Here is a 25,689-nt window from a genome sequence, read left to right as displayed (position 1 = left end):
TCGTTGCTATGGCAACAGCTTTTTGATTTCTTGATCCGTCGAAGAGATTGGGTCTTTCTCTGATATCCCAGCTGACTAAGCTGGCTAACTTATAAACGATGTTGGTTAGTACTTCGGTTCGTAGAGTATAAAATGAATAAAACTAGAAAAATATTGAAGTCACTATAAAAATCGTACGTCGGGAAAAACATCCGACGAGAAACAAACAGAGCTTGAAAAGGACCGTATTGTCAATATTCAAGTTGTTCTTAAAGTTACTTAGTACAAACGTGACTAAGTACGTAAAGAAGAAAACTAAAATAACAGTAAACGTGAATGGAAAGTGGAAAGTGCAAAAGTCCGGAGAAAGAGCGGCGAAAGAGCGGCGGAAAGAGCGGAGAAGAAGGAGCGTCTCCTTGGTTTTATGAGTTAATTATTCAGGGCGTGTTTGGATCGGGTTTCCAGAATCTTCGCGCGGAAAGAGAAGAGAACGCCTTCTCCTTTGTTTCGAGATGTCTTATTGCCTGATCTTCTTAACCTATTTTATATTATTCAATTTAACCATTCCATCACTCATCATGGCTCGTTTGCAATGTTTTTTTGTATGCGACAAAACTCAACATTACAACATGACAAGATGACGTATCAGAATGACTACATCAAAGTAACTCAAAAGCATCAATAAATTAATAAACTCAAGTTCTCTTTACATTGAGATTTTGCTAATAATAAAAGGTTGGGGTTTCTAAAATAACAATTTCAACAGTTATGATTTCAACTAATAGCTACTATTAGTATAAGAACATATCTAAAGTTCTACATTCTTTAACTTCAACAATTGATTAAAAGAGAGAAAGTACTTTTAAAGATAGCCACTTGATGGCAATGTTGATGCATCCTTACTGTGACAAATTATGTGAATTTGGGCTAGCTTTATCGTACAAGGATCAAAATCGTCTCATTGTGATCGTAAGCACTTCCTGAACAATAATATATAACTTACCAGGTTATTACATTTTCAATAGTCATATTATCAAACTTAGGCTCTTTTAGAGAAGAGAAATGCAGATCAGGGTCTGGTTCTGGGGAAAGAAAGTTATTTACGACCTTCTTATCTGTGTTTCACTCTCTTGGTCATTCTCGGAGAGGGGGGGAGCAAAACCTGTTAAAATGGTATGTTTGCATGTATGTCTCTGAAAAAGGAAAATTAGTACATCACAAGTTTAAAACATAATTGAACATCACATTAAGGTTTCTAGACTTTGTCCATAGGAAGTAGAAGTCAATTAATTAATTCTTTGTAGTTCCTGACATCGCGTTGATGTTCTTTCGATTCAGAACTAATTAGTCCAGAAACAAGAGTGGGAAATTCCACAAGAAGTGTAAATCTGTCCTTTTGGCTCAGATGACGTCCTCAGCATTAGGGAGGTCTGATAGCGTGGGTCTGTCCAGCATCTGGACATGGCACATTTATGGCTAAGGTGTAAAAGGTTGATCTGTTAGAAGAGTTCTTCTGCAAAACAACTTCGTAAATTTAAATTCCAGAGAGGGGGAGAATTGAGAGGATGACTGGTTCCCCTACACAACTGCACTTATTGGCTGCTCATTAAAAACATAAAGGCTCCTCAGGTAAAACTGCTGTTTGAGCCAGTAACCATGCCAGAGGACATGGAGTCAAATTCAACATTTACATTAACATGTATTTGCTTGTGTATCTATTATTTATTTCGTTGTTTACACTGTGTCTTTGTCAGTGCAGCACTGTATCTCACGTGTTCTGTTTACCGGTTAATCTGATGGAAAAGTTAAGCTGCTGAATTCAGAATTTTGGAAGTGCCATAGGTAAAAAGTAGTCTGAGGATTAATTGTTTGAGGATACAAGTTAAGAATCAAGAAATGAATGAGGTTGAAAGTTCAACATTGAAAAAGAATAAAAACTGAAGCAGGCATAGCATTCATAAGTCTGATGGGTCTCATTGCCTCACAGGATTTATTGATGTGAAGTAAAATAAACCTGTTAACCTTCTCTCTTTGCTCTTGAGCTCCCTTTCCATTGCAGCCCCTCCCACTTAAGAGAACTGGCCATCGTTAATCTAAAAGTGGTGTGTGTGTGTGTGTGTGTGTGTGTGTGTGTGTGTGTGTGTGTGTGTGTGTGTGTGTGTGTGCTGCAGTTCCTTGGTTGATATTCTGTATTCCAGTCAGGGAGGCTGAGTCACAATTACGGTAAACAGCACCCATATGGAAAGCATGCGTCTGTGTGGCTGTGTGTGTGTGTGTGTGTGTGTGTGTGTGTGTGTGTGTGTGTGGGTGTGTGTGTGTGTGTGTGTGTGTGTTTGTCTTTATCATATTGTGGGGCCACGAACCAGTTAGCACAGTCACAGTGTGGGGTCCAAAATTTTTGTGGGGTCCCAAAACCCGGACCCCACAAAAATAACCTCAGATTCAGTGAAAAAATGGTCAAAACAATGCTCTGTCAAAGTTTCAGGCTTAACCCCATTTTGAACATGTGCCAACTTTTTGTGCTTAGGTGTGTTTAGAAGGTGTAACTCACTACCGGCCACTAGTGGCAAAGCGAGGTACTGCCTCAACACACACTTGGACACACACTGAGGTAAACTGAGCATGTGCGAGCAACTGACTTCCGGGAAGGCTAAGTCTTTGATTAGCTGCTAATGTTACGTTATGTTTAAGGTGACTGAATGGACGAACTCCAAAAGACAGCCTAAACAGTGCCATCACACAATAAATGTAGGTTTACTGACAAGGTAGGAACCATATACTTAATAAATAAAATAAGTAAAAAAAAAAAGTTAATTTGAAATTACCCAGAATCCTCCCATGAGCACCTGCTCATGGGAGGATTCTGGGTAATTCTTCAGTGACCACACGGTAATGAAGATAAATAAATAAATAAATAAAACTAATAAAACTTAATAAACAAATAATTAAAAAACAAAAAATAATAATTTTAAGAGCTGCACTTTTAAATGTTTTACAGTTCTAATAAAAAAATCCAGTTTTCTGTCTTTTTGTGTATGGCAGAGATGCTAAAGCTAAGCTAAAAACGTAGCCATGCCAGAATATATAAGTTGTTTAATCAAGAAAAGCTACTAATTAATAATCAAAATAATATAATAACATACTATGATATAATACTGTAAATCAACCAAGGGGGATCTTTTTAACCTCTATTATTAAAAAAAAATTAATTAAAAAAAGTTAATTTGATATGACTACATTACCCAGAATCCTCCCATGAGCAGGTGCTCATGGGAGGATTCTTCAACGAGCACACGGTGATGAAGATAACGAGGAGAGACGCAGAGACAAGTTGGAGAAAAGTCTGCAAATGGTGTCGTGTTCAGCATAAGGTAAGTAACCCATACGTTAAATTAATTTGTTTTTGTAGCGAAGTTAGCTTATTTGGTGTGATTTACATGCACCATTTGGTCAAAATAAAAAGTAAAAAGAAGCGTTTTTATCTTGTGCAAAACACGTTATACCGTTCTGAACATGAGCCACGTCGGTTAAATTTACATTAAAATAAACATCACAGAGTTTTTGTGCGTTCTTAATTTACAAAGCAACATGTTTTGTGCGTGGTTTATTTTAATCCGTAACGTGAGTGAAGTGATGCTACGTAGGCTAACTGCGGTCGGCCATGTGAAAAAACGTGAACAGTCTAGAACTTTAAACCACGTGATAAACGGGATTTTTATTTTTATTTTAAAGAAACTCGGTTTCAAGTGTAACCTGCCATCTCTCCAAAAGAAATGTTAAATGTCCTACGTGAAGTTCGTGTTAAAAGTTGGATCATGTTAAATATAGTTTGACATAAATTTTGATGACATCTCAAATATGATTATAGGATTACCAATGGCTGCAATGAGACGCAGGAAACCTCCACAACAAGATGCAATAGAACATGCAGCCAAGGCCATCGACAAAATTGCAGAGTTGGAAGTGAAATACATCAACTCTTTCAAAGGTATGGTGTGTGTGTTTTCAGTATTCATTTATTTTGTTGTTTGGTAGCTCTGTCTCTGCTTTTCTTTTACTTGGACATGCTTTTCCTTTTTGTAAAGAAAAAAAGACAGCACATTTTGTTTTTCAGGCCTAAGATAGTAAATTGTTGTTTACATGTGGTCCTATCTCAATAATGGAATCCAGTTTGTGCATTCATTACTAAGGTATGCAACTGTTAGGAATTATATGCTGTCTTGAGGTTATTAGATAGATAGATAGAGAGAGAGAGAGAGAGAGAGAGAAAGAGAGAGAGAGATAGATAGACAACTTTACTGATACCTTTGGGAGGTTCCCGCAGGGAAATTGACATCAGCATGTAACATCAATTTCATATAACATATGAAAGGAATAAGTTCTACTTCTCCAGCTTTCTGTCACATTAAACAGTCTAATGGTATGTTTCTGTGCTCATCAGGTCGTGGAGTGTTTGCCAAGGCCCATTTTCAAAAAGGAGACTTTGTGGTGGAGTACAGAGGGGAATTAATAAATTCTGAAGAATCCCAGAGAAGGAGGAGGACATATCATGCTAGATGTGCTGTCTTCATGTTTGACTTCTACTGGCAAGAAAGAGCATGGTGGTAAGGCTAAACTGTTTTGTTTTAATGTGTTTCGTTTTTCAACTGTAACAATCAGAAGGGTTCCTGTGTGGCATAGATTACCTTGATGAAAGGCCTGAAGTTAGGTTATTTATCTTAAAATCTATCTAATAACAGTAACTTCACAATTGTCATTAAAAAATAAGATCAATCTTACTTGAAGTTTACTTTTTGAGGGCCGATAGTAAGTTTGTGAAGGATACAATTTATGATTTAATATTATGAAAACTAATCAGTGATACGATATTTTTTTGAAGTATTGATGCAGCTCTAGAAGATGGCAGTCTAGGAAGACTAGTCAATGATGACCACAACCATCCAAATTGCAAGATAAAGAAGGTCATCTCCGAAGGCAAGCCACACCTGTTTCTTTTTGCTCTGAGGGACATTAAACCTGGAGAAGAAATAACATATGACTATGGAGGAAGTGACTGGCCTTGGAGGAAAAAGGTATGAAACTTAATGGACGAAGGTCAATGTAAAAGTGTTGTTCAAGAATGATATTCTGTTTGTACTGGTTTAAAGGTGCTTTTAATAGCCTAATAATGTTTTGTTTTGCAGGAGTTTTGAATATCTGCTCAACATTTATTGCTTATCAAATACTCAATAGTACTAACTTGAACCTATAAACTTTGAGTCATATACAGGAAACTTTTCAATATCTGCTTTACACTCATGACTGTTGTCTTGTGTGACTGCTTATGGTTACTGTTAATGGACCGAAATATTGTTACTGCTGATCAACTACTCAATAGTAATGTGAAACACATTTTTCAGGCTGCAGAACAATCAACCCTCACTGAGTGTACTGAAGCTGACATCTCCACAACCATAAGACAGGATGCTCAGAAGTCTGCAGTGTCCCAGAAAGAGGTACTACTTTACATTAATTGTTTTCATTTGTTTATTTGTACTTCTAAAGTATTTCCTGTTTGATTAGATACTGAGGTGAGGTTATTTGAGGTGTATCTCTTAAGTCATAAGAATGCTGTCAATTACAATCTGGGTTTTGTGATTTCATGGGGTCCAGGGGTTGTGTGATTACACCTGGACCCCATGAAATCGCAGTCTGGGTTTTGTGACTTTATGGGGTCCAGGTGGATTGAGAAGAGCAGTGTTCAGTTGTAACCACTCCCACTCTTACACACTCCTGTCAGGTCTATCCTTGTTGTGGGGACGCCGCTAACTGACTGATATTGTCTCAGTTTAAGTACACTTATTGTGTCTTGTCTACCTTTAAACATGAACACACATCATGTATGACAGGTGACACTGAAGTCAAGCACAGTTTGATCTCTACTAGACATACCAGATATTGGCCATAGGTTAAATTCCCTCTGCCAGGCACCACCCTTGCTTGTTCCCAAGTCTAATGGTTCCTGCAGTGCTACAGCAGGCAACATACACTATGACAGAAGTCAGAACTGACTTGAACCTATAAACTTTGAGTCATATACAGGAAACTTTTCAATATCTGCTCTACACTCATGACTGTTGTCTTGTGTGACTGCTTATGGTTACTGTTGTTGGATTGAAATATTGTTACTGCTGATCAACTACTCAATAGTAATGTGAAACACATTTTTCAGGCTGCAGAACAATCAACCCTCACTGAGTGTACTGAAGCTGACATCTCCACAACCATAAGACAGGATGCTCAGAAGTCTGCAGTGTCCCAGAAAGAGGTACTACTTTACATTAATTGTTTTCATTTGTTTATTTGTACTTCTAAAGTATTTCCTGTTTGATTAGATACTGAGGTGAGGTTATTTGAGGTGTATCTCTGAAGTCATAAGAATGCTGTCAATTACAATCTGGTTTTTGTGATTTCATGGGGTCCAGGGGTTGTGTGATTTCACCTGGACCCCATGAAATCGCAGTCTGGGTTTTGTGACTTTATGGGGTCCAGGTGGATTGAGAAGAGCAGTGTTCAGTTGTAACCACTCCCACTCTTATACACTCCTGTCAGGTCTATCCTTGTTGTGGGGACGCCGCTAACTGACTGATATTGTCTCAGTTTAAGTACACTTATTGTGTCTTGTCTAACTTTAAACATGAACACACATCATGTATGACAGGTGACACTGAAGTCAAGCACAGTTTGATCTCTACTAGACATACCAGATATTGGCCATAGGTTAAATTCCCTCTGCCAGGCACCACCCTTGCTTGTTCCCAAGTCTAATGGTTCCTGCAGTCCTACAGCAGGCAACATACACTATGACAGAAGTCAGAACTGACTTGAACCTGTGAACTTTGAGTCATATACAGGAAACTTTTCAATATCTGCTCTACACTCATGACTGTTGTCTTGTGTGACTGAAATATTGTTACTGCTGATCAACTACTCAATAGTAATGTGAAACACATTTTTCAGGCTGCAGAACAATCAACCCTCACTGAGTGTACTGAAGCTGACATCTCCACAACCATAAGACAGGATGCTCAGAAGTCTGCAGTGTCCCAGGAAGAGGTACTACTTTACATTGATTGTTTTCATTGGTGTACTTCTACTTCTAAAGTATTTCCTGTTTGATTAGATACTGAGGTGAGGTTATTTGAGGTTTAACTCTTAGGTCATAAGAATGCCGTCAATTACAATCTGGGTTTTGTGATTTCATGGGGTCCAGGGGTTGTGTGATTTCACCTGGACCCCATGAAATCACAGTCTGGGTTTTGTGACTTTATGGGGTCCAGGTGGATTGAGAAGAGCAGTGTTCAGTTGTAACCACTCCCACTCTTACACACTCCTGTCAGGTCTATCCTTGTTGTGGGGACGCCGCTAACTGACTGATATTGTCTCAGTTTAAGTACACTTATTGTGTCTCGTCTACCTTTAAACATGAACACACATCATGTATGACAGGTGCCACTGAAGTCAAGCACAGTTTGATCTCTACTAGACATGCCAGATATTGGTCATAGGTTAAATTCCCTCTGCCAGGCACCACCCTTGCTTGTTCCCAAGTCTAATGGTTCCTGCAGTCCTACAGCAGGCAACATACACTATGACAGAAGTCAGAACCGACTTGAACCTATAAACTTTGAGTCATATACAGGAAACCTTTCAATATCTGCTCTAAAGTCATTAATGTTGTCTTGTGTGACTGCTTATGGTTACTGTTGTTGGATTGAAATATTGTTACTGCTGATCAACTACTCAATAGTAATGTGAAACACATTTTTCAGGCTGCAGAACAATCAACCCTCACTGAGTGTACTGAAGCTGACATCTCCACAACCATAAGACAGGATGCTCAGAAGTCTGCAGTGTCCCAGGAAGAGGTACTACTTTACATTGATTGTTTTCATTTGTTTATTTGTACTTCTAAAGTATTTCCTGTTTGATTAGATACTGAGGTGAGGTTATTTGAGGTGTATCTCTGAAGTCATAAGAATGCTGTCAATTACAATCTGGGTTTTGTGATTTCATGGGGTCCAGGGGTTGTGTGATTTCACCTGGACCCCATGAAATCACAGTCTGGGTTTTGTGACTTCATGGGGTCCAGGTGGATTGAGAAGAGCAGTGTTCAGTTGTAACCACTCCCACTCTTACACACTCCTGTCAGGTCTATCCTTGTTGTGGGGACGCCGCTAACTGACTGATATTGTCTCAGTTTAAGTACATTTATTGTGTCTTGTCTACCTTTAAACATGAACACACATCATGTATGACAGGTGCCACTGAAGTCAAGCACAGTTTCATCTCTACGAGACATACCAGATATTGGTCATAGGTTAAAATCCCTCTGCCAGGCACCACCCTTGCTTGTTCCCAAGTCTAATGGTTCCTGCAGTCCTACAGCAGGCAACATACACTATGACAGAAGTCAGAACTGACTTGAACCTATGAACTTTGAGTCATATACAGGAAACTTTTCAATATCTGCTCTACACTCATGACTGTTGTCTTGTGTGACTGCTTATGGTTACTGTTGTTGGACTGAAATATTGTTACTGCTGATCAACTACTCAATAGTAATGTGAAACACATTTTTCAGGCTGCAGAACAATCAACCCTCACTGAGTGTACTGAAGCTGACATCTCCACAACCATAAGACAGGATGCTCAGAAGTCTGCAGTGTCCCAGGAAGAGGTACTACTTTACATTGATTGTTTTCATTGGTGTACTTCTACTTCTAAAGTATTTCCTGTTTGATTAGATACTGAGGTGAGGTTATTTGAGGTTTAACTCTTAAGTCATAAGAATGCTGTCAATTACAATCTGGGTTTTGTGATTTCATGGGGTCCAGGGGTTGTGTGATTTCACCTGGACCCCATGAAATCACAGTCTGGGTTTTGTGACTTTATGGAGTCCAGGTGGATTGAGAAGAGCAGTGTTCAGTTGTAACCACTCCCACTCTTACACACTCCTGTCAGGTCTATCCTTGTTGTGGGGACGCCGCTAACTGACTGATATTGTCTCAGTTTAAGTACACTTATTGTGTCTTGTCTACCTTTAAACATGAACACACATCATGTATGACAGGTGCCACTGAAGTCAAGCACAGTTTGATCTCTACTAGACATACCAGATATTGGTCATAGGTTAAATTCCCTCTGCCAGGCACCACCCTTGCTTGTTCCCAAGTCTAATGGTTCCTGCAGTCCTACAGCAGGCAACATACACTATGACAGAAGTCAGAACCGACTTGAACCTATGAACTTTGAGTCATATACAGGAAACTTTTCAATATCTGCTCTAAAGTCATTAATGTTGTCTTGTGTGACTGCTTATGGTTACTGTTGTTGGATTGAAATATTGTTACTGCTGATCAACTACTCAATAGTAATGTGAAACACATTTTTCAGGCTGCAGAACAATCAACCCTCACTGAGTGTACTGAAGCTGACATCTCCACAACCATAAGACAGGATGCTCAGAAGTCTGCAGTGTCCCAGAAAGAGGTACTACTTTACATTAATTGTTTTCATTTGTTTATTTGTACTTCTAAAGTATTTCCTGTTTGATTAGATACTGAGGTGAGGTTATTTGAGGTGTATCTCTGAAGTCATAAGAATGCTGTCAATTACAATCTGGGTTTTGTGATTTCATGGGGTCCAGGGGTTGTGTGATTTCACCTGGACCCCATGAAATCGCAGTCTGGGTTTTGTGACTTTATGGGGTCCAGGTGGATTGAGAAGAGCAGTGTTCAGTTGTAACCACTCCCACTCTTACATACTCCTTTCAGGTCTATCCTTGTTGTGGGGACGCCGCTAACTGACTGATATTGTCTCAGTTTAAGTACATTTATTGTGTCTTGTCTACCTTTAAACATGAACACACATCATGTATGACAGGTGCCACTGAAGTCAAGCACAGTTTGATCTCTACTAGACATACCAGATATTGGTCATAGGTTAAATTCCCTCTGCCAGGCACCACCCTTGCTTGTTCCCAAGTCTAATGGTTCCTGCAGTCCTACAGCAGGCAACATACACTATGACAGAAGTCAGAACTGACTTGAACCTATGAACTTTGAGTCATATACAGGAAACTTTTCAATATCTGCTCTACACTCATGACTGTTGTCTTGTGTGACTGAAATATTGTTACTGCTGATCAACTACTCAATAGTAATGTGAAACACATTTTTCAGGCTGCAGAACAATCAACCCTCACTGAGTGTACTGAAGCTGACATCTCCACAACCATAAGACAGGATGCTCAGAAGTTTGCAGTGTCCCAGGAAGAGGTACTACTTTACATGAATTGTTTTCATTGGTGTACTTCTACTTCTAAAGTATTTCCTGTTTGATTAGATACTGAGGTGAGGTTATTTGAGGTTTAACTCTTAAGTCATAAGAATGCTGTCAATTACAATCTGGGTTTTGTGATTTCATGGGGTCCAGGGGTTGTGTGATTTCACCTGGACCCCATGAAATCACAATCTGGGTTTTGTGACTTCATGGGGTCCAGGTGGATTGAGAAGAGCAGTGTTCAGTTGTAACCACTCCCACTCTTACACACTCCTGTCAGGTCTATCCTTGTTGTGGGGATGCCGCTAACTGACTGATATTGTCTCAGTTTAAGTACATTTGTTGTGTCTTGTCTACCTTTAAACATGAACACACATCATGTTTGACAGGTGCCACAGAAGTCAAGCTTTTTTTTACTAGTGTTTTCGTAGTGCATGTAATATCCTACATTGTTTACATTTTTCTTTATTAAATTTCATCCCGAAATCATGTGAATATTAGCCGTCATTTAAAGTACCATTATGTCATTTTTGGGGATTTTCAGGTTTACTCGACTTTATTTTTGTCACCTTTGTATGTTATAAATGTTTTTAATTCTAAGTGCCCACATTTGTTTTGGACTCTCCAGGCTACGTATGCAAATTCTGACTCTGATTCTAGCCTCTCCAAAGAAGACCAAGATTTGATTCCAAGGCTGAGGAGGACCAAAAGCATACAGGTAAACAACACACATAATGTTGAGATAACACTGATGCATATGGGAAACATTTATTTTCTGGTAGTGTGAGAAATTGTGCAAAGTAAATATTCAATTAATTTGCTCACTTTCATTTACGTTTTCTTTTGTTAAGATACACAACCAGATGGATTTTGATTCAGATGAGCTTTTTGATCCAAGCTCAGATGACAGTGAAGAGGAATATGTTCCTGACACTTGTGGTGATGACTCTGATGGTACAGACACTAGTGATGTAATTGAGCCAGTTCATCAGAATCAGCGCATGCTAGGATGCCTAGAAAGAACAATGGATGACTTCAGAGATAGTTGTCTCTCAACAACAGAACTCAATGATGATTCATCAAAACAGAGGCTTAACAGAGGACGCTCTCCCTTAAGAAAAGGTAGCTCAAGTGTGAGACATAAAAGGCAGTCTTCCAACAGTGTATCCTGGCATACAGACACAGTGGCTCCTGGAACACCTGAAGCCCCAAAACTTTTGGAAAACTCAGAAGCGGTTCTTGTCCAGAATCTTCCTGATAGTACTTCTTCCTCATGTGATGGTTCACTTTCCATAGTTGCTGTATGTAAAAAGGAGGATGGGTCAAGAATGTACAACAAAAAGCAATACTGCTTGTACTGTAAGTTGGGAGTTGGAAAAATGGCAAGGCATCTAGAGCGTGCTCATCACAACAAGCCTGAGGTTGTACAAGCTCTGTCCTTCCCAAAAGGCTCCAAGGAAAGACGAATGCACCTGGAACATTTGAGAAATAGGGGAAACTTTGCTCACAATGTCGAAGTACTAAATGCTGGCATGGGAGATCTTGTTCCCCGCAAGCAGCCCAAAAAGGATTCCCAAGCGCAGAATTTCCTGCATTGTATATACTGTCAAGGCTTTTTTGCGAAGAAACTACTTTGGTGGCACATGATGATCTGCAAGTTTAAGCCTGGTGCTCCAAAAAAACCTGGCAAGACCCGTGTCCAGGCTCTCTGTGCATTTGCGACGCCACCACCACCTGGTGTCAAAGCAGAATTTTGGAAACTGCTAAATAACATGGTTCAAGATGATGTTTATTCGGCAGTCAAATCTGATGTATGTATCTTGGAATATGGTGAGCATCTATATAACAGACTGGGATATGATGTTGGCAAACATGAATACATTCGTCAGAAACTACGAGAGCTGGGAAGACTTTTGATATGCTCAAGGAAGACCACTCCTTTGAAGACCATTCAAGACCACATCCAACCTGCAAATTTCATGCATGTTGTGGAAGCAGTGAAACAAGTGGCAGGCCATAACAGTGAAACCAATACATACACACGTCCAAGTCTTGCTCTCAAACTTGGACATAGTTTGACAAAGATTTCAATGCTTGTGGAGAGCCGTGCAAATGTGCTGAACAACTACAGTGCAGCGAAAGATGCTCGTACATTCCGCAAAGTATATGAAACCAGATGGAATGAAATGGTATCAGCTGCATCACTGAGAACACTTCAGGAATCAAAGTGGAATGCCCCTCTTTTGCTCCCATTCACGAAAGATGTCCAGACTCTTCATTCTTATTTAGATGAGCAGCAACAACATATTCACAGCAAGTTGTCCACAGAGACATCCCCCCAGACATGGGGACAGTTGGCAAAGATCACTTTGACTCAAGTCATTTTGTTTAACCGACGAAGAGCAGGGGAGGTGTCAAAAATGCCCCTTTCTGCATATCTGTCAAAAAATCCATCTGACCCTCTGGAAGATGTGAATTTAGCCCTCTCTGACCTAGAAAAGAAACTCTGTCAACACTTCAGGAGGGTAGAGATAAGAGGAAAAAGGGGAAGAAAAGTTCCTGTGCTTTTGACTCCAGCAATGCAGCAAGCACTGGATCTGCTTGTCAGCAAACGGCAGGAATGTGAGGTTCCTCTGGAGAACATATACTTATTTGCAAGACCATCTGCTCTTACCTGCTACCGTGGGTCTGACTGCCTTCGACACTTTGCCAAGGCCTGTGGTGCAAAAAGTCCAGAAAGTCTCACCTCTACAAAACTGCGCAAACAAACAGGAACTTTGTCTCAAGTACTCAACCTCAGTAATACAGAACTGGATCAGTTAGCGGATTTTCTTGGTCATGATATAAGAGTGCATCGCCAGTTCTACAGACTTCCTGAGGGCACCCTCCAGCTTGCCAAAATTAGCAAAGTCCTCATGTCGCTTGAAAAGGGACGTCTGGCAGAATTCAAGGGAAAGACTCTGGATGACATCAACATTGATCCTGAAGGTATTAATTATTCATCTTCATCACATTTCTGCTTAAAAGAAACAACAAGCAAACTGTGTGTTTCTAAGGCTCTTATATTGTTGATGTATGTAAAAAATGAATGCAATGCATTTAGCCTTCACTAACAGTCATTCTCATTCCTTCTCTCATCAAACATACAGAGAATGTGCACCTGGACAGTGATACTGAGGATGTTTTAGAGTCAGGTTCACAAGGTAAGAGTTTTATATGGTCTTTATTATCACCATGATGGACTGAAGGATATTAATTTCTCTAGGGATGTCCCTATCAAGTATGTTCTGATCTTGATCAGAGTTCTTACTCATTCCTGCTCACAAGAATAGGTTAAATGTTATTAAGATTATTGCAAATAACTATTTTGTTGAGAACAAGCAGCCGATTTACTCTTATATCTGGTTATCTATCAGAAATAGCCGTTATTTATGTTAAATAACAAAATTTACTGCGTATTAAGTTCATCGCCCTTACAAATGGACAAAAAAATAAGTTGATTTATTTTGTCTTGATCAGAACGTTCTTGCATACAGCGGACATAGTATTCAATATACACGAACTCATGAAACCAATTTCTTATTAATGATTAGACTACTATGGATTAGACACATCCATAACTAAAAGCTGAATAAACACAGCTGTGAATAAATACATTTTTGATAGCGATGAAAATCAATAAATAAGTGATGTAATAAAAACCACAATACGAAATAATTCCATCACAATTAATAACTTTGTAATTATTTTTCTTCTTGTTTAAAGAGAGCCAAGCCATATCCAGTCAGAGAGAGCAGAACAAGACCATAAGACCAGATGTGAGCCATAATGAAGCAGCACCACACAAAGACACCATGACACCTCCACCACCCTGTCACCACAAGTCATCAAAAAGTGAAAGAGGTAGTTTTAAGTTCAAGATTTGTTACTGTTTGCCCCTAAATTGTTGATGCAATGTTTTATTGCTGATTTATATACAGCTGCATAGTATCAAATATATACTCACAGCACTGTTAAGCACCTGTGAGGTTACTGGGAAGCACTTCAAATATTTTAAGATGTATTAAGAAGTACTTTTTATTATATCTCAACTGATAACTTTGTAATTACGTTTCTTCTTGTTTAAAGAGAGACAGGCTACATCCAGTCAGAGAGAAGAGAACTACACCACAATACCAGATGTGAGCCATAATGAAGCACCAGAGAAAGACACCATGATACCTCCACCACCCTGTCACCGCAAGTCAACAAAAAGTGAAAGAGGTAAAGTTTTAAGATCAAATTTGTGACAGTTGTCTCTGCCAGTGTTGACACAATGTTTTATTGCCAGTATGTCTAAACAATATGTTCACTCATTTCTCACAGAGAATTATTCTGTTGAAAACAAGACAAATGATTGGTTTGTGAAGGTTCAGTCAGTCATGTTATGGTATATCTAAAAAGGTTAAAGAATGGTAACTGGACTTGTAGTGTCTTCAGTTTTGAAGGACTGGTGGGAAGTTGGGGTTTAAATAGGAACATCTGTGGATGTTACCCATCAGAAACACGCCTGATGTATGTTAATGGCTAGATTCTTACCTGTCATGAGATTGTATTGTGAATTGATGGCAGATTATATCTCAGTCCACCTCCTTTGTTCAGTGTAGGATTTTCCAGTTTGACATAGATGGCTTCCTTTACGCCTCTTTCAAACCATCTCTCTTCTCTGGCTAAAATTTGGACATTGTTGTCTTCAAAAGTCCTTGAGGTATAGGTGGACTGCTGAATTGTTTCCTCACGAGCAAGTTTCTACCTCTGTGTGTTACTGGATTTGAAATTAACAGGAATGCAGTGCTTCCTAAAACAATATCCTCCTGAGTTTCTCCGATACGCCAGCTACATAGGGGATGACAATGTTCCTCCTCTTGTTGTTCTCCTCCTCTCCATTTTCAGATATCTTTTCACGCAGAGTGAGGTTGGTTCTATCGGCCGAGATGTCATCCTTTAGTAGTCTTTCCCTTGCTACTTTTGTGACTTCTGTGGTGGGAATACATGGGAATAGTTAAGTAACATCATAGTGTGGCAACACGAGGGATGGGAGGAGGAATATGTTACCAAGTTGCTGGTAAATAGCAATATTAGTCAACCATAACAAGCCGGACAACGCCACCTTGGGAGTTTCGCCCAAGGAAATAGTTAAATCTACAAAATAACCTAAATAAAGGCACTCAGGTTCGCTCTACAGTGAGGCAGGAGACGTGGTTCCAGATAATGAAAAATCTATACTTTATTACATTATAAAAACAGTAAAACACCGTCACACAGGGGTGTACGGAAAGGGGGAGGGCCCCTTCAGTACTGAGGCTTACCGGCAGGGAATTTGGTCGACGAGGGTGTGAGGGATCCAACGGAAAAATAAGGTCACCCCAGTCACACGTGACAGTCACGCGCACACACACACACTTTAGTGAAGGGAAAAACCAGGACCAGGGGACGCACAGCACACCAAAAAGGGAAGCCACCACCCGCGACACCAGGACCACCACCGTCGGCTCTCAGCAACTGAAGGGGGAAAAGGGAAATAAAATTAATGGGATTGCACTCAAAGATAAATCATTAATGGAATCAAACAACCCAATAAACAAAACAAACTCAAAATTAACAAAACTTCTAAGGTTGGCAGCCAAAAAGGTACAAATTAACCAAGAATCCGAATAAACAAATATAAACTGCCAAAAACAGGTTAACAAAATAAATCAAAATCGTACAAATCAAGTAATGTAAAAGAGCCAAAAGTTCACAGGAATCATTAATGAAATCAAATAAATTAGTTCCTGTGGTTAGTAATTTAACATAACAAAACTTAACCAAAACAAAGCATCACTGTCTTAACATACTCAAAACAAAAGAACAAAACAAAAACAGAATCAAGCAAAATAAAGAGAAGGCGAACCCCCAAAGGTCACATACACACACACACACAAAGACTTAAGACTACGGCAGTTTGTCTATGACGCCAGCCTAAAATAGGGGTCTGCAGTCAGCGTTAGGGCCAGGCACAGCAACCTCTTGAGTGTAGCCAAGCCTGATGACGCGAAGCAGCGTGAAGCAGCAGCTGACGTAGGGCAGAGCAAAGCACGAGTGGAACGAAGCAGAACAAAGCAGCGAAGCAAAACAAAGCAAAGCAGCAGCGGTCCTCAGAGCTGCCTCCGTTATAGAGTACCTGCATCAAATAAACCAGATTAAAATCTCACTAACATCAGAAAATGAGAGCGACCACAATTTCCATCAGGCTAACTTACCACTCTAGTATTATTCAATCACCTGAGCGAGAGTCAGTGCAAGCTCGCGCTGTGCAGCAGCAGGAGGAGGACAGTCAAACAGCTCGGGAGAACGGCATGCAAGGCATTACCTTAGCCCAAAACGGCAATACAGGAAGCTACATCCAAACAAACGATCTAATTAATTTGTGAGTCAAACGGTCAGATTTCCACGCGAGTACAGACAGTGACGGCTACATTACCTGCACAGGTAGCAGCGTGGACAGGAAGCGAGGCGACCAGGAAGTGGGCGGTCTCGGAGCCAAAGAGCGAGAGGGAGTCAAGATGGACACAGCCTCCTCTTATAGAGTGCCCCCATGCGGTGATTGGTTAGAAAGCAGAATTGAGCCAGGCAACACACTCGTACCTTAAAAACGAGGATGAGCATCTCATCCTGCTACAATCTACCCCCCCCAAATGCATCGTCGTCCCGACGATGAATAGTCAAGGCCAAAGGGAACCTATGCTAATTCCAGGGTCTAAAGAGAGCTGAAACCGCATTAGCCACAGGCGCTGGTAGATTGTCCGCTCCACCTACCCTGCTTCTCACAGACCTGGGGAGATTATGCACATTGGCATGCCGACCAGCCGTTGACCGTGTGCTCCGACGTACGGCCACCTCACCAGTGTCAGGGTAAATGGCTGGTGGGACAGCCAGCTGCGCACGTCGTGCATCCTCCACCATGGCCACCGGAGTTACCGAAGGACCTGGCACAGCCGGAACAGGGTCAGGCTGAGGAAGCAGCAACCGAGGGGTGGTCTGGGTCACTGCAGCTGCTTGTGTGGGAGTGGCAAGGGGAGCCTCATGCTGCAAAAACAAGTCATCATCACATGACAGTTCCTCCTCTGAGTGTAACCGATCAACAGAGGGTGAAACAGGGGCAGCAGCATGACCTGGAGAGCCAAGCCCAACCACAGCTTTCAACAATGAACGATGGACATGTTTTACTTTGGTGTGGTCTTCCTCAGGTGCTATGGTATACACCGAACCTCCCTGTTTTGGCGCTCTAAGGATTCTGTACATCACAGAACCCCACCGGTCCTGGATCTTATGGCGGCCTTTCGCACCAAAGTTCCGAACCCACACCAACTGGCCCTCCGTCAACGGAGCATCACAGACATGCTGGTCGTGATTGTTCTTCCTGCGTTCTGCTGCAGCTCTCAAGCGTTCTTGGGCACCTTCAAAGACAATCTGTAAGCGGGTCTGGTGCTCTACAATCCAATCATGGACCGTGCCCCCAACGGGGTCCGTGACCTGGCCCAAAAGAAAATCAACGGGGAGCCTTGGCTCTTGCCCAAACATGAGGAAGAACGGGGACTCACCAGTAGATTGATGGGGGGTCGTGTTGTATGAGTAGAGAAGCTGTGGTAGACAGGAGGTCCAGTCCCTCTTCCGAGAAGCAGGCAGAGTGCGCAGCAGGTTGTGAAGGGTTCGATTGAACCGTTCACACTGTCCGTTACCAGCTGGGTGATATGGCGTGGTGCGAGATTTCTCAATCCCATAAAGGGTGCACAGCTGCTGAATCAGGAAACTCTCAAAGTTTCTTCCCTGGTCCGAGTGTATACGGGCTGGGACACCAAACTTTGAGAACCATTCGGTCACCAAAACCTGAGCCACGGTAGAGGCTCGTTGGTCACGTGTGGGAACAGCCAACGTGTATTTACTGAAAACATCGGTCAAAACAAGGACATTTTCAACCCCATTATGGGAAGGTTCCAACAGTGTGTAATCCATAGCAAGGATCTCGTTCGGCCGGGAAGCCAACAGGTGTCCCATAAAGCTGCGAGCAGCTGGGTGTGTGTCCTTGGCAACCTGGCACCTCTCACAACACTGGCACCAGTGCACTACATCAGAGGACATACCTGGCCAGTAGCACCGTTGTCGTAGCAGCCCCAAGGTTCTCTCCACACCCTGATGTCCATGCCTATCGTGTACCTCAGTCAGCACCTCTTCTTTTAAAGCAGCAGGCAACAGCACCTGGAGAACTGCCTCGGCACCATCAGGACGAAACACCTGGCGGTACATGATCCCAGTTTTCTCCACCAAGCGGTCCCACTGTCGAAGCAATGCCAAACCAGGCTGAGACAGCTGCTTGCGCTCTTCATAGTTGGGACGCCGCTTCTGTTTCCAGAATGGCAAAATCTCCTGAATAACAGGATCGATTTGCTGGAGCCTGCAAATGTCAGAGGGGGTGTGCTGGGGCAAGGCTATGATCGCCGCTTGAGAGGCCTCAGGCTTTTGCACAAGAAGAGCCTGCTGCAAAGGGTCAGGGAGTGAGCTGCCAGGGAGCATGGCTTGTATGTCCAGCGCACCAGGAGGATGCTGGCGGGACAAGGCATCGGCGTTCTTATTGCTCCGGCCAGAGCGGTACTTGATCTCAAAATCAAAAGATGCAAGCTGAGCTGCCCAGCGTTGCTCAGTGGCACCAAGCTTGGCAGATGATAGATGGCTGAGGGGGTTGTTGTCCGTGTAGACAACACACTTATGGCCAAGCAAATACTCCCTGAATTTTTCTGCCATGGCCCACTTGAGCGCCAAAAACTCCAACTTCATAGAACTGTAGTTGGTCATGTTGCGCTCAGTGGGCCTAAGGCCTCTGCTGGCATAAGCAATAGGGCGGACTTTGCCTGCCTGCTCCTGGGAGAGCACGGCCCCCAGCCCCCCATGACTGGCATCCACCTCCAGAATAAAAGGGAGGGAAAAGTCTGCATAAGCAAGGACAGGTGCAGTAGTGAGCTTGCTCTTAAGTGCCTCAAAGCTCCGGTGACACTCCTCCGACCAGTGCCCAGTGAGCCCTCGCCCCGACCTCTTCGCCTTGCCACCTCCCAGCTCTGCAACCAACTTGTGGAGAGGGGCCGCCAACTTGGCAAATCCCTCCACGAACCGACGGTAATAACTGGCGAAGCCAAGGAATGACCGCAGTTCAGAGATGGTCGTGGGAGGCTGCCAACGGGCTACCACCTCCACCTTACTGGGATCTGTGGAGACCCCCTTGTCGGAAATCACATGCCCCAAGTATCGGACCTCCTGCTGGAAGAAAGCACATTTGGAGGGTTTCACCTTGAGGCCTTCGTGTCGCAGCCGCCCCAGCACCACTTCCAACCTCTCCAGGTGTTGCTCAACTGTGGAGGAAAAGACCACAATGTCGTCAAGATACAAAAGCAAGGACTGGCACTGTTGGTCACCGAAGATCCGCTGCATCAGTCTCTGGAAGGTGCTGGGAGCGTTGCAGAGTCCAAAGGGCATGCGATTCCATTCGAAGAGGCCGAAGGGGGTGCAGAAAGCAGTTTTCGATCGATCTGCCTCAGCGACGGGAACCTGGTTGTATCCGCTGGCCAAATCCAACGTCGAAAACCAGCGAGCACCTGTGAGTGCATCGAGGGATTCCTCGATGCGAGGAAGAGGAAACGCATCTTTTCTTGTCTTGCCATTCAAGGGTCTGTAGTCCACGCACATGCGGAGACTGCCATCTTTCTTTTTAACCAGCACAATAGGAGACGCATAGGGGCTGCTACTTTCTCTGATTACCTGAGACTCAAGCAACTTGTTAATATGCTCCTTCACTACCTCGTACTCGGAAGGTGGAATGCGCCGGTAACGTTGGCGGACAGGGACATCATCCAAGACAGGGATCTCATGGGCAATCAGGTCGGTGCAGCCCAGGTCACCATCATGGGTTGAGAACACAGAGGTGTACTTGGCAAGGAGAGACCGCACCTTGCTCTGCTCGTCAAGAGACAAAGAAGACAGATCAGTGACATCAAATTTATCATGTGTGGGCTCAGAAGCTAACTGGGATGACACAGTGGCCATACCAGAGGGCACCTCGGTGACACCGGCAGGCAGACTAACCACATTAACCTCGTCCAAAGTGCCGACCACAGTACGAGGGTAGAGCAACACGTCTGTGGAGCCCACGTTCACAATTGGAACGTAGGCGGTGCCCCCAACTACCCGAACCAAAGCAGGGGAGGCAAGCAGTCCAGCAGGGAGGCCAGAGTCTAGGGGTTCAAACAGTACCGTGGCACCAGTGTACTGCTCTGAGCATGTGGCTGCAACAATCTTCATCACACCCCCAGGGATCCGCCAAGCCTTCCTGCCACGCACTGTAACCTTACCGGAAACCCGTGGGGGGGCCTTTACACTACCCTGATGGCACTTTTGCAATGCTTGCACAATGGAGCCGGAGGCCTCGGAAACAGCAGGCAAGTCAAACAGGGCCAAGCCATGCTCCCCAAAAAGTTCCCGATAACATCTACGAATGATGTTCATCCCCAAGATACCAGGGACCTGAGGAGCACCACCGCCAGGGGGGTCCTTGACCACCAACACCCCACACCGCGACATCAACTTACCACATAGCTCAGTATCTAGCTCCAGGTAGCCAAGGTAGGGAATTGCTAACCCGTTAGCTGCCCTGAGCTGTAGCCAGTGACAAGACTGAAGTTTCTTTTGGCCCCAGGGCTCAAAGTACTGACGGAAAAAGCTCTCAGTGACCGTGGACACCATGGACCCAGTGTCCACCAAGCACGGGACCTTGACCCCACCCATACTCACATCTAAGTGTGGGCAAGATGACATCAGCTTTGAAGCTTCTCCCAAAGCTTCTGGGGCAACTGCTGAGCCAGTGGCTACACCCCCCGAACTGTGGCTCTGAAATTCGGCGGGCGCTAGTTTTCCGACGGTGAAGCGGAATGGTGCTGTCTACTTGACTGCTGAGCAGGCAAAGAGGGTTGAGCGCGAGGGGCAGTACGCACCCCATCACACTCCCTGGCGATATGACCGGGCTGCTGGCATCGCCTACAAATGATGGGGCCACGATGAGGGGGCCGACTGCGCTGATGAGAGCTCTGCAACAAGGAAATACTCCGAGTGAGTTGGTTAAGCTGCTCTTGCTGGAGTTTTAACATCTCCTTCATCTCACCCAGCTCAGAGGCATGGGGAGAGTTAGCCATCACCGGAGGGCCACTCTGGACTCCATACTGTAGGCCAAGAACCGAAGGGACAGAATGACTTCTGCCCCTAGTACCTCCCAAGAAACCCTCACGTTCCCACCTGATCGCCTCAGCCCTAACCTCAAGCAACGTAGCAGTAGGCTGCCTGCGCACAAACTGTTTTAACTCACGGCGGAGAGAACCATCTAAAACATACTCAACAAATTGATCGCGCAGCAAGACCTCTGCATTTGGCATGCCACCAGGTGCACGCTGCTTTACTGATGCCATCAAACTCATTAATGCAAGGGAATACTCTTGCAGGGTCTCGCCTTCCTGTTGCCGCCGGGAAAAGAAAGCCTCCTGCAGGGCTACATAAGAGTCAGGACAACCGTAAAGCTCCTCTAGTACAGCAATGATCTTGGCTGGGTCCTCCCGCTCCGCACTAGAACGAAACTTGATCTCCTCACGCGCCTCTCCCTCAAGATGGTCAAACAAGAAGAACGCCTGATCAGACGTTGACAGATGACGTGCTCTCATGCAAGCCTGTACTTCCTCAAGCCACTCAGGTAACCCTATTCCTGTTCTTCCCCTGAACATAGGACATTTCCTATCTCTGGGCACGAATACTAACCTGTCCGTTAAAGGGGAAATAGCAATGGAAGGGGCTGCAGGGGGCACAGCAGAAGTAGAGGGCTCGGAACTAGGACCAGGCACGGCCGCAGCCTGACCCTGCCGCAGCCTCTCATTTTCTGCCTGCAACTGTGCTATTAACTCTTTTAAATCCTGTAACTCTCCCTCCATAGCTACACCTTAACCAACGAATTGGGGACTTAACACTGGTGCAGGGGGGACAGCCAAGTGTAAGCACAAACCAAAAAAAAAAAAAAAAAAAAAAAACAAACAGATCCTTGGTGACTTCCTCCACAAGGAACCGTCTGCTGCTTTGCTTCTGACCTAATATGGAATAACCACTCATATGCTTAGTACAGCCCTTACCCAGACCACAGTAAAATACAGAGAAAGGAAACAAAAACACAAAACAAAAAAGGGAACACACGTCTCTGCTCTCAAAAAGTAGATCCTGCCGACAACGCCAGATTGTGGCAACACGAGGGATGGGAGGAGGAATATGTTACCAAGTTGCTGGTAAATAGCAATATTAGTCAACCATAACAAGCCGGACAACGCCACCTTGGGAGTTTCGCCCAAGGAAATAGTTAAATCTACAAAATAACCTAAATAAAGGCACTCAGGTTCGCTCTACAGTGAGGCAGGAGACGTGGTTCCAGATAATGAAAAATCTATACTTTATTACATTATAAAAACAGTAAAACACCGTCACACAGGGGTGTACGGAAAGGGGGAGGGCCCCTTCAGTACTGAGGCTTACCGGCAGGGAATTTGGTCGACGAGGGTGTGAGGGATCCAACGGAAAAATAAGGTCACCCCAGTCACACGTGACAGTCACGCGCACACACACACACTTTAGTGAAGGGAAAAACCAGGACCAGGGGACGCACAGCACACCAAAAAGGGAAGCCACCACCCGCGACACCAGGACCACCACCGTCGGCTCTCAGCAACTGAAGGGGGAAAAGGGAAATAAAATTAATGGGATTGCACTCAAAGATAAATCATTAATGGAATCAAACAACCCAATAAACAAAACAAACTCAAAATTAACAAAACTTCTAAGGTTGGCAGCCAAAAAGGTACAAATTAACCAAGAATCCGAATAAACAAATATAAACTGCCAAAAACAGGTTAACAAAATAAATCAAAATCGTACAAATCAAGTAATGTAAAAGAGCCAAAAGTTCACAGGAATCATTAATGAAATCAAATAAATTAGTTCCTGTGGTTAGTAATTTAACATAACAAAACTTAACCAAAACAAAGCATCACTGTCTTAACATACTCAAAACAAAAGAACAAAACAAAAACAGAATCAAGCAAAATAAAGAGAAGGCGAACCCCCAAAGGTCACATACACACACACACACAAAGACTTAAGACTACGGCAGTTTGTCTATGACGCCAGCCTAAAATAGGGGTCTGCAGTCAGCGTTAGGGCCAGGCACAGCAACCTCTTGAGTGTAGCCAAGCCTGATGACGCGAAGCAGCGTGAAGCAGCAGCTGACGTAGGGCAGAGCAAAGCACGAGTGGAACGAAGCAGAACAAAGCAGCGAAGCAAAACAAAGCAAAGCAGCAGCGGTCCTCAGAGCTGCCTCCGTTATAGAGTACCTGCATCAAATAAACCAGATTAAAATCTCACTAACATCAGAAAATGAGAGCGACCACAATTTCCATCAGGCTAACTTACCACTCTAGTATTATTCAATCACCTGAGCGAGAGTCAGTGCAAGCTCGCGCTGTGCAGCAGCAGGAGGAGGACAGTCAAACAGCTCGGGAGAACGGCATGCAAGGCATTACCTTAGCCCAAAACGGCAATACAGGAAGCTACATCCAAACAAACGATCTAATTAATTTGTGAGTCAAACGGTCAGATTTCCACGCGAGTACAGACAGTGACGGCTACATTACCTGCACAGGTAGCAGCGTGGACAGGAAGCGAGGCGACCAGGAAGTGGGCGGTCTCGGAGCCAAAGAGCGAGAGGGAGTCAAGATGGACACAGCCTCCTCTTATAGAGTGCCCCCATGCGGTGATTGGTTAGAAAGCAGAATTGAGCCAGGCAACACACTCGTACCTTAAAAACGAGGATGAGCATCTCATCCTGCTACAATCGGATACGATGGTTTCATCTGGATCCAATTTGTCCCAGTAGTTTTCAGTGTGGGGAGTTTTCAATATCAGTATTTCCCCAGCTCCCCACCTGTCTTGTAGAACTGAATAAGCTACTTGTTTGAGTGGTGAAATGTCTTCAAGAAACTCTACAAGTCCAGTTGCCGTTCTTTAATGTTTTTGGACGAGACTAAGGTTTTGATATAGTGAAGATCTATCTGCACAGCATGGCCCTCTTAAAACTGACAAGTCTTTTAATTTGTGTAGTGTATTGTTACACCTTCTTAATATTTTAATATATAAATATATAATATATAAAAATGTATCCAACTATTTGATGTTGTGCTAAATACACTAATTATGAGAGAGTTTGCTTTATGCAAATATGTTATTATCCCAAGTCCAAAACAATTAATTATTCTCCAGAATTACTTCAAAGGTACTGCATGCTCAGAGGATATGCTGCATCTGTCCAGTGTTTGCTTTGGTAAGGGGGAGTAGAGCTCTCTGCAACTGCTGCATGCAATGGGTGATATTTGGGACTCAATGTACTCTTGTAGCAACTTGATTCTACATTGCAAGCAGGTGGCTTTGGTGTACCTGTGATTATGAGCTTGCCACTCAGAGACCTTTTTATTCCTGTTTGTCCTTACCATGCACAGCACTGCTTCCACATCACTTCTTGATTTTCCTAAACTACAGTTCTAGCAATCACACACACTTTTGTCTTTCCAGTAACATTTTCATTGGACAATACAGAAATATTTGATATTATTTGAGTTTATCTTTTCACAGGTCGCCAACCTTTCAAGCGAAGGATGTGGGAAAAAGAGGAGATTCGTGCTGTTGAGAAGCACATGATGTCCTTCATTACTTCATGTCGTGTTCCAGGAAAAAGCGACTGTGATAAGTGCCTTCAACTCGAAAAAGAAGCACTTCAAAACAGAAATTGGCTGGCCATAAAATTCTACATAAAGAATAGAATCACAGCGCTAAAACATAAAGTTTAAAGAGGACATTTAACATTGTTATGTTAAGCTGTTATACCAGATACATTTCTGTTATGTTAGATTCGTGCTGTTGAGAAGTACATGATGTCCTTCATTACTTCATGTCGTGTTCCAGGAAAAAGCGACAGTTCCTTTAACTCAAAAAGAAGCACTTAAAAACAGAAATTTGTTATATATATATATATATACTGTTATGAGCAAGAACAAACTAAGAACCAACACACAAACTTTAGTTTTTGATTAGTCAATCAATTATTTTGGTATACGAGTTATCCTGGCCATAGAAAATGTGGAGCCAGTGACTTTTCTTTGTTGTAATTTTTATTTTTATTAATTCATTTTATAAATTAATAAACAAAAACAGGTTGGTTTACTGGAAAGTGAAAATAAAGACAAA

General features: G+C 43.0%; 1 protein-coding gene and 1 long non-coding RNA gene across 2 annotated transcripts; both read left to right on the top strand.

Moving 5' to 3' along the window:
- Positions 1 to 3,020: 3,020 nt before the first annotated feature.
- On the top strand, positions 3,021 to 6,406 carry LOC311494995. The gene is made up of 3 exons (XR_014699301.1): positions 3,021 to 3,967; positions 4,421 to 4,583; positions 4,859 to 6,406. It is a non-coding gene; the product is annotated as an uncharacterized lncRNA (long non-coding RNA).
- A 5,627-nt stretch (positions 6,407 to 12,033) lies between these two features.
- LOC311494864 (uncharacterized protein) lies at positions 12,034 to 25,469 on the top strand. Its single transcript, XM_084554122.1, has 5 exons — positions 12,034 to 13,290; positions 13,452 to 13,505; positions 14,068 to 14,205; positions 14,431 to 14,565; positions 25,078 to 25,469. The coding sequence occupies exons 1-5, from the start codon at positions 12,075 to 12,077 to the stop codon at positions 25,290 to 25,292; spliced, it is 1,758 nt and encodes a 585-aa protein (XP_084410248.1). The 5' UTR covers positions 12,034 to 12,074; the 3' UTR covers positions 25,293 to 25,469.
- The last annotated feature ends 220 nt before the right edge of the window (positions 25,470 to 25,689 follow it).

Source organism: Chelon labrosus (genome assembly GCF_963514085.1).
Source record: "Chelon labrosus genome assembly, chromosome: 10".
Lineage (NCBI taxonomy): Eukaryota > Metazoa > Chordata > Actinopteri > Mugiliformes > Mugilidae > Chelon > Chelon labrosus.
This window is presented reverse-complemented; position numbering and strand designations above follow the sequence as displayed.

Excerpts from the sequence above, each read along its gene's own strand:
- LOC311494864 (XM_084554122.1), top strand. The coding sequence starts at position 12,075 with ATGGTTCAAGATGATGTTTATTCGGCAGTCAAATCTGATGTATGTATC. Across the intron at positions 14,206-14,430 it reads GTCATCAAAAAGTGAAAGAG|AGAGACAGGCTACATCCAGT; the intron begins GTAGTTTTAAGT and ends TCTTGTTTAAAG. Across the intron at positions 14,566-25,077 it reads GTCAACAAAAAGTGAAAGAG|GTCGCCAACCTTTCAAGCGA; the intron begins GTAAAGTTTTAA and ends ATCTTTTCACAG.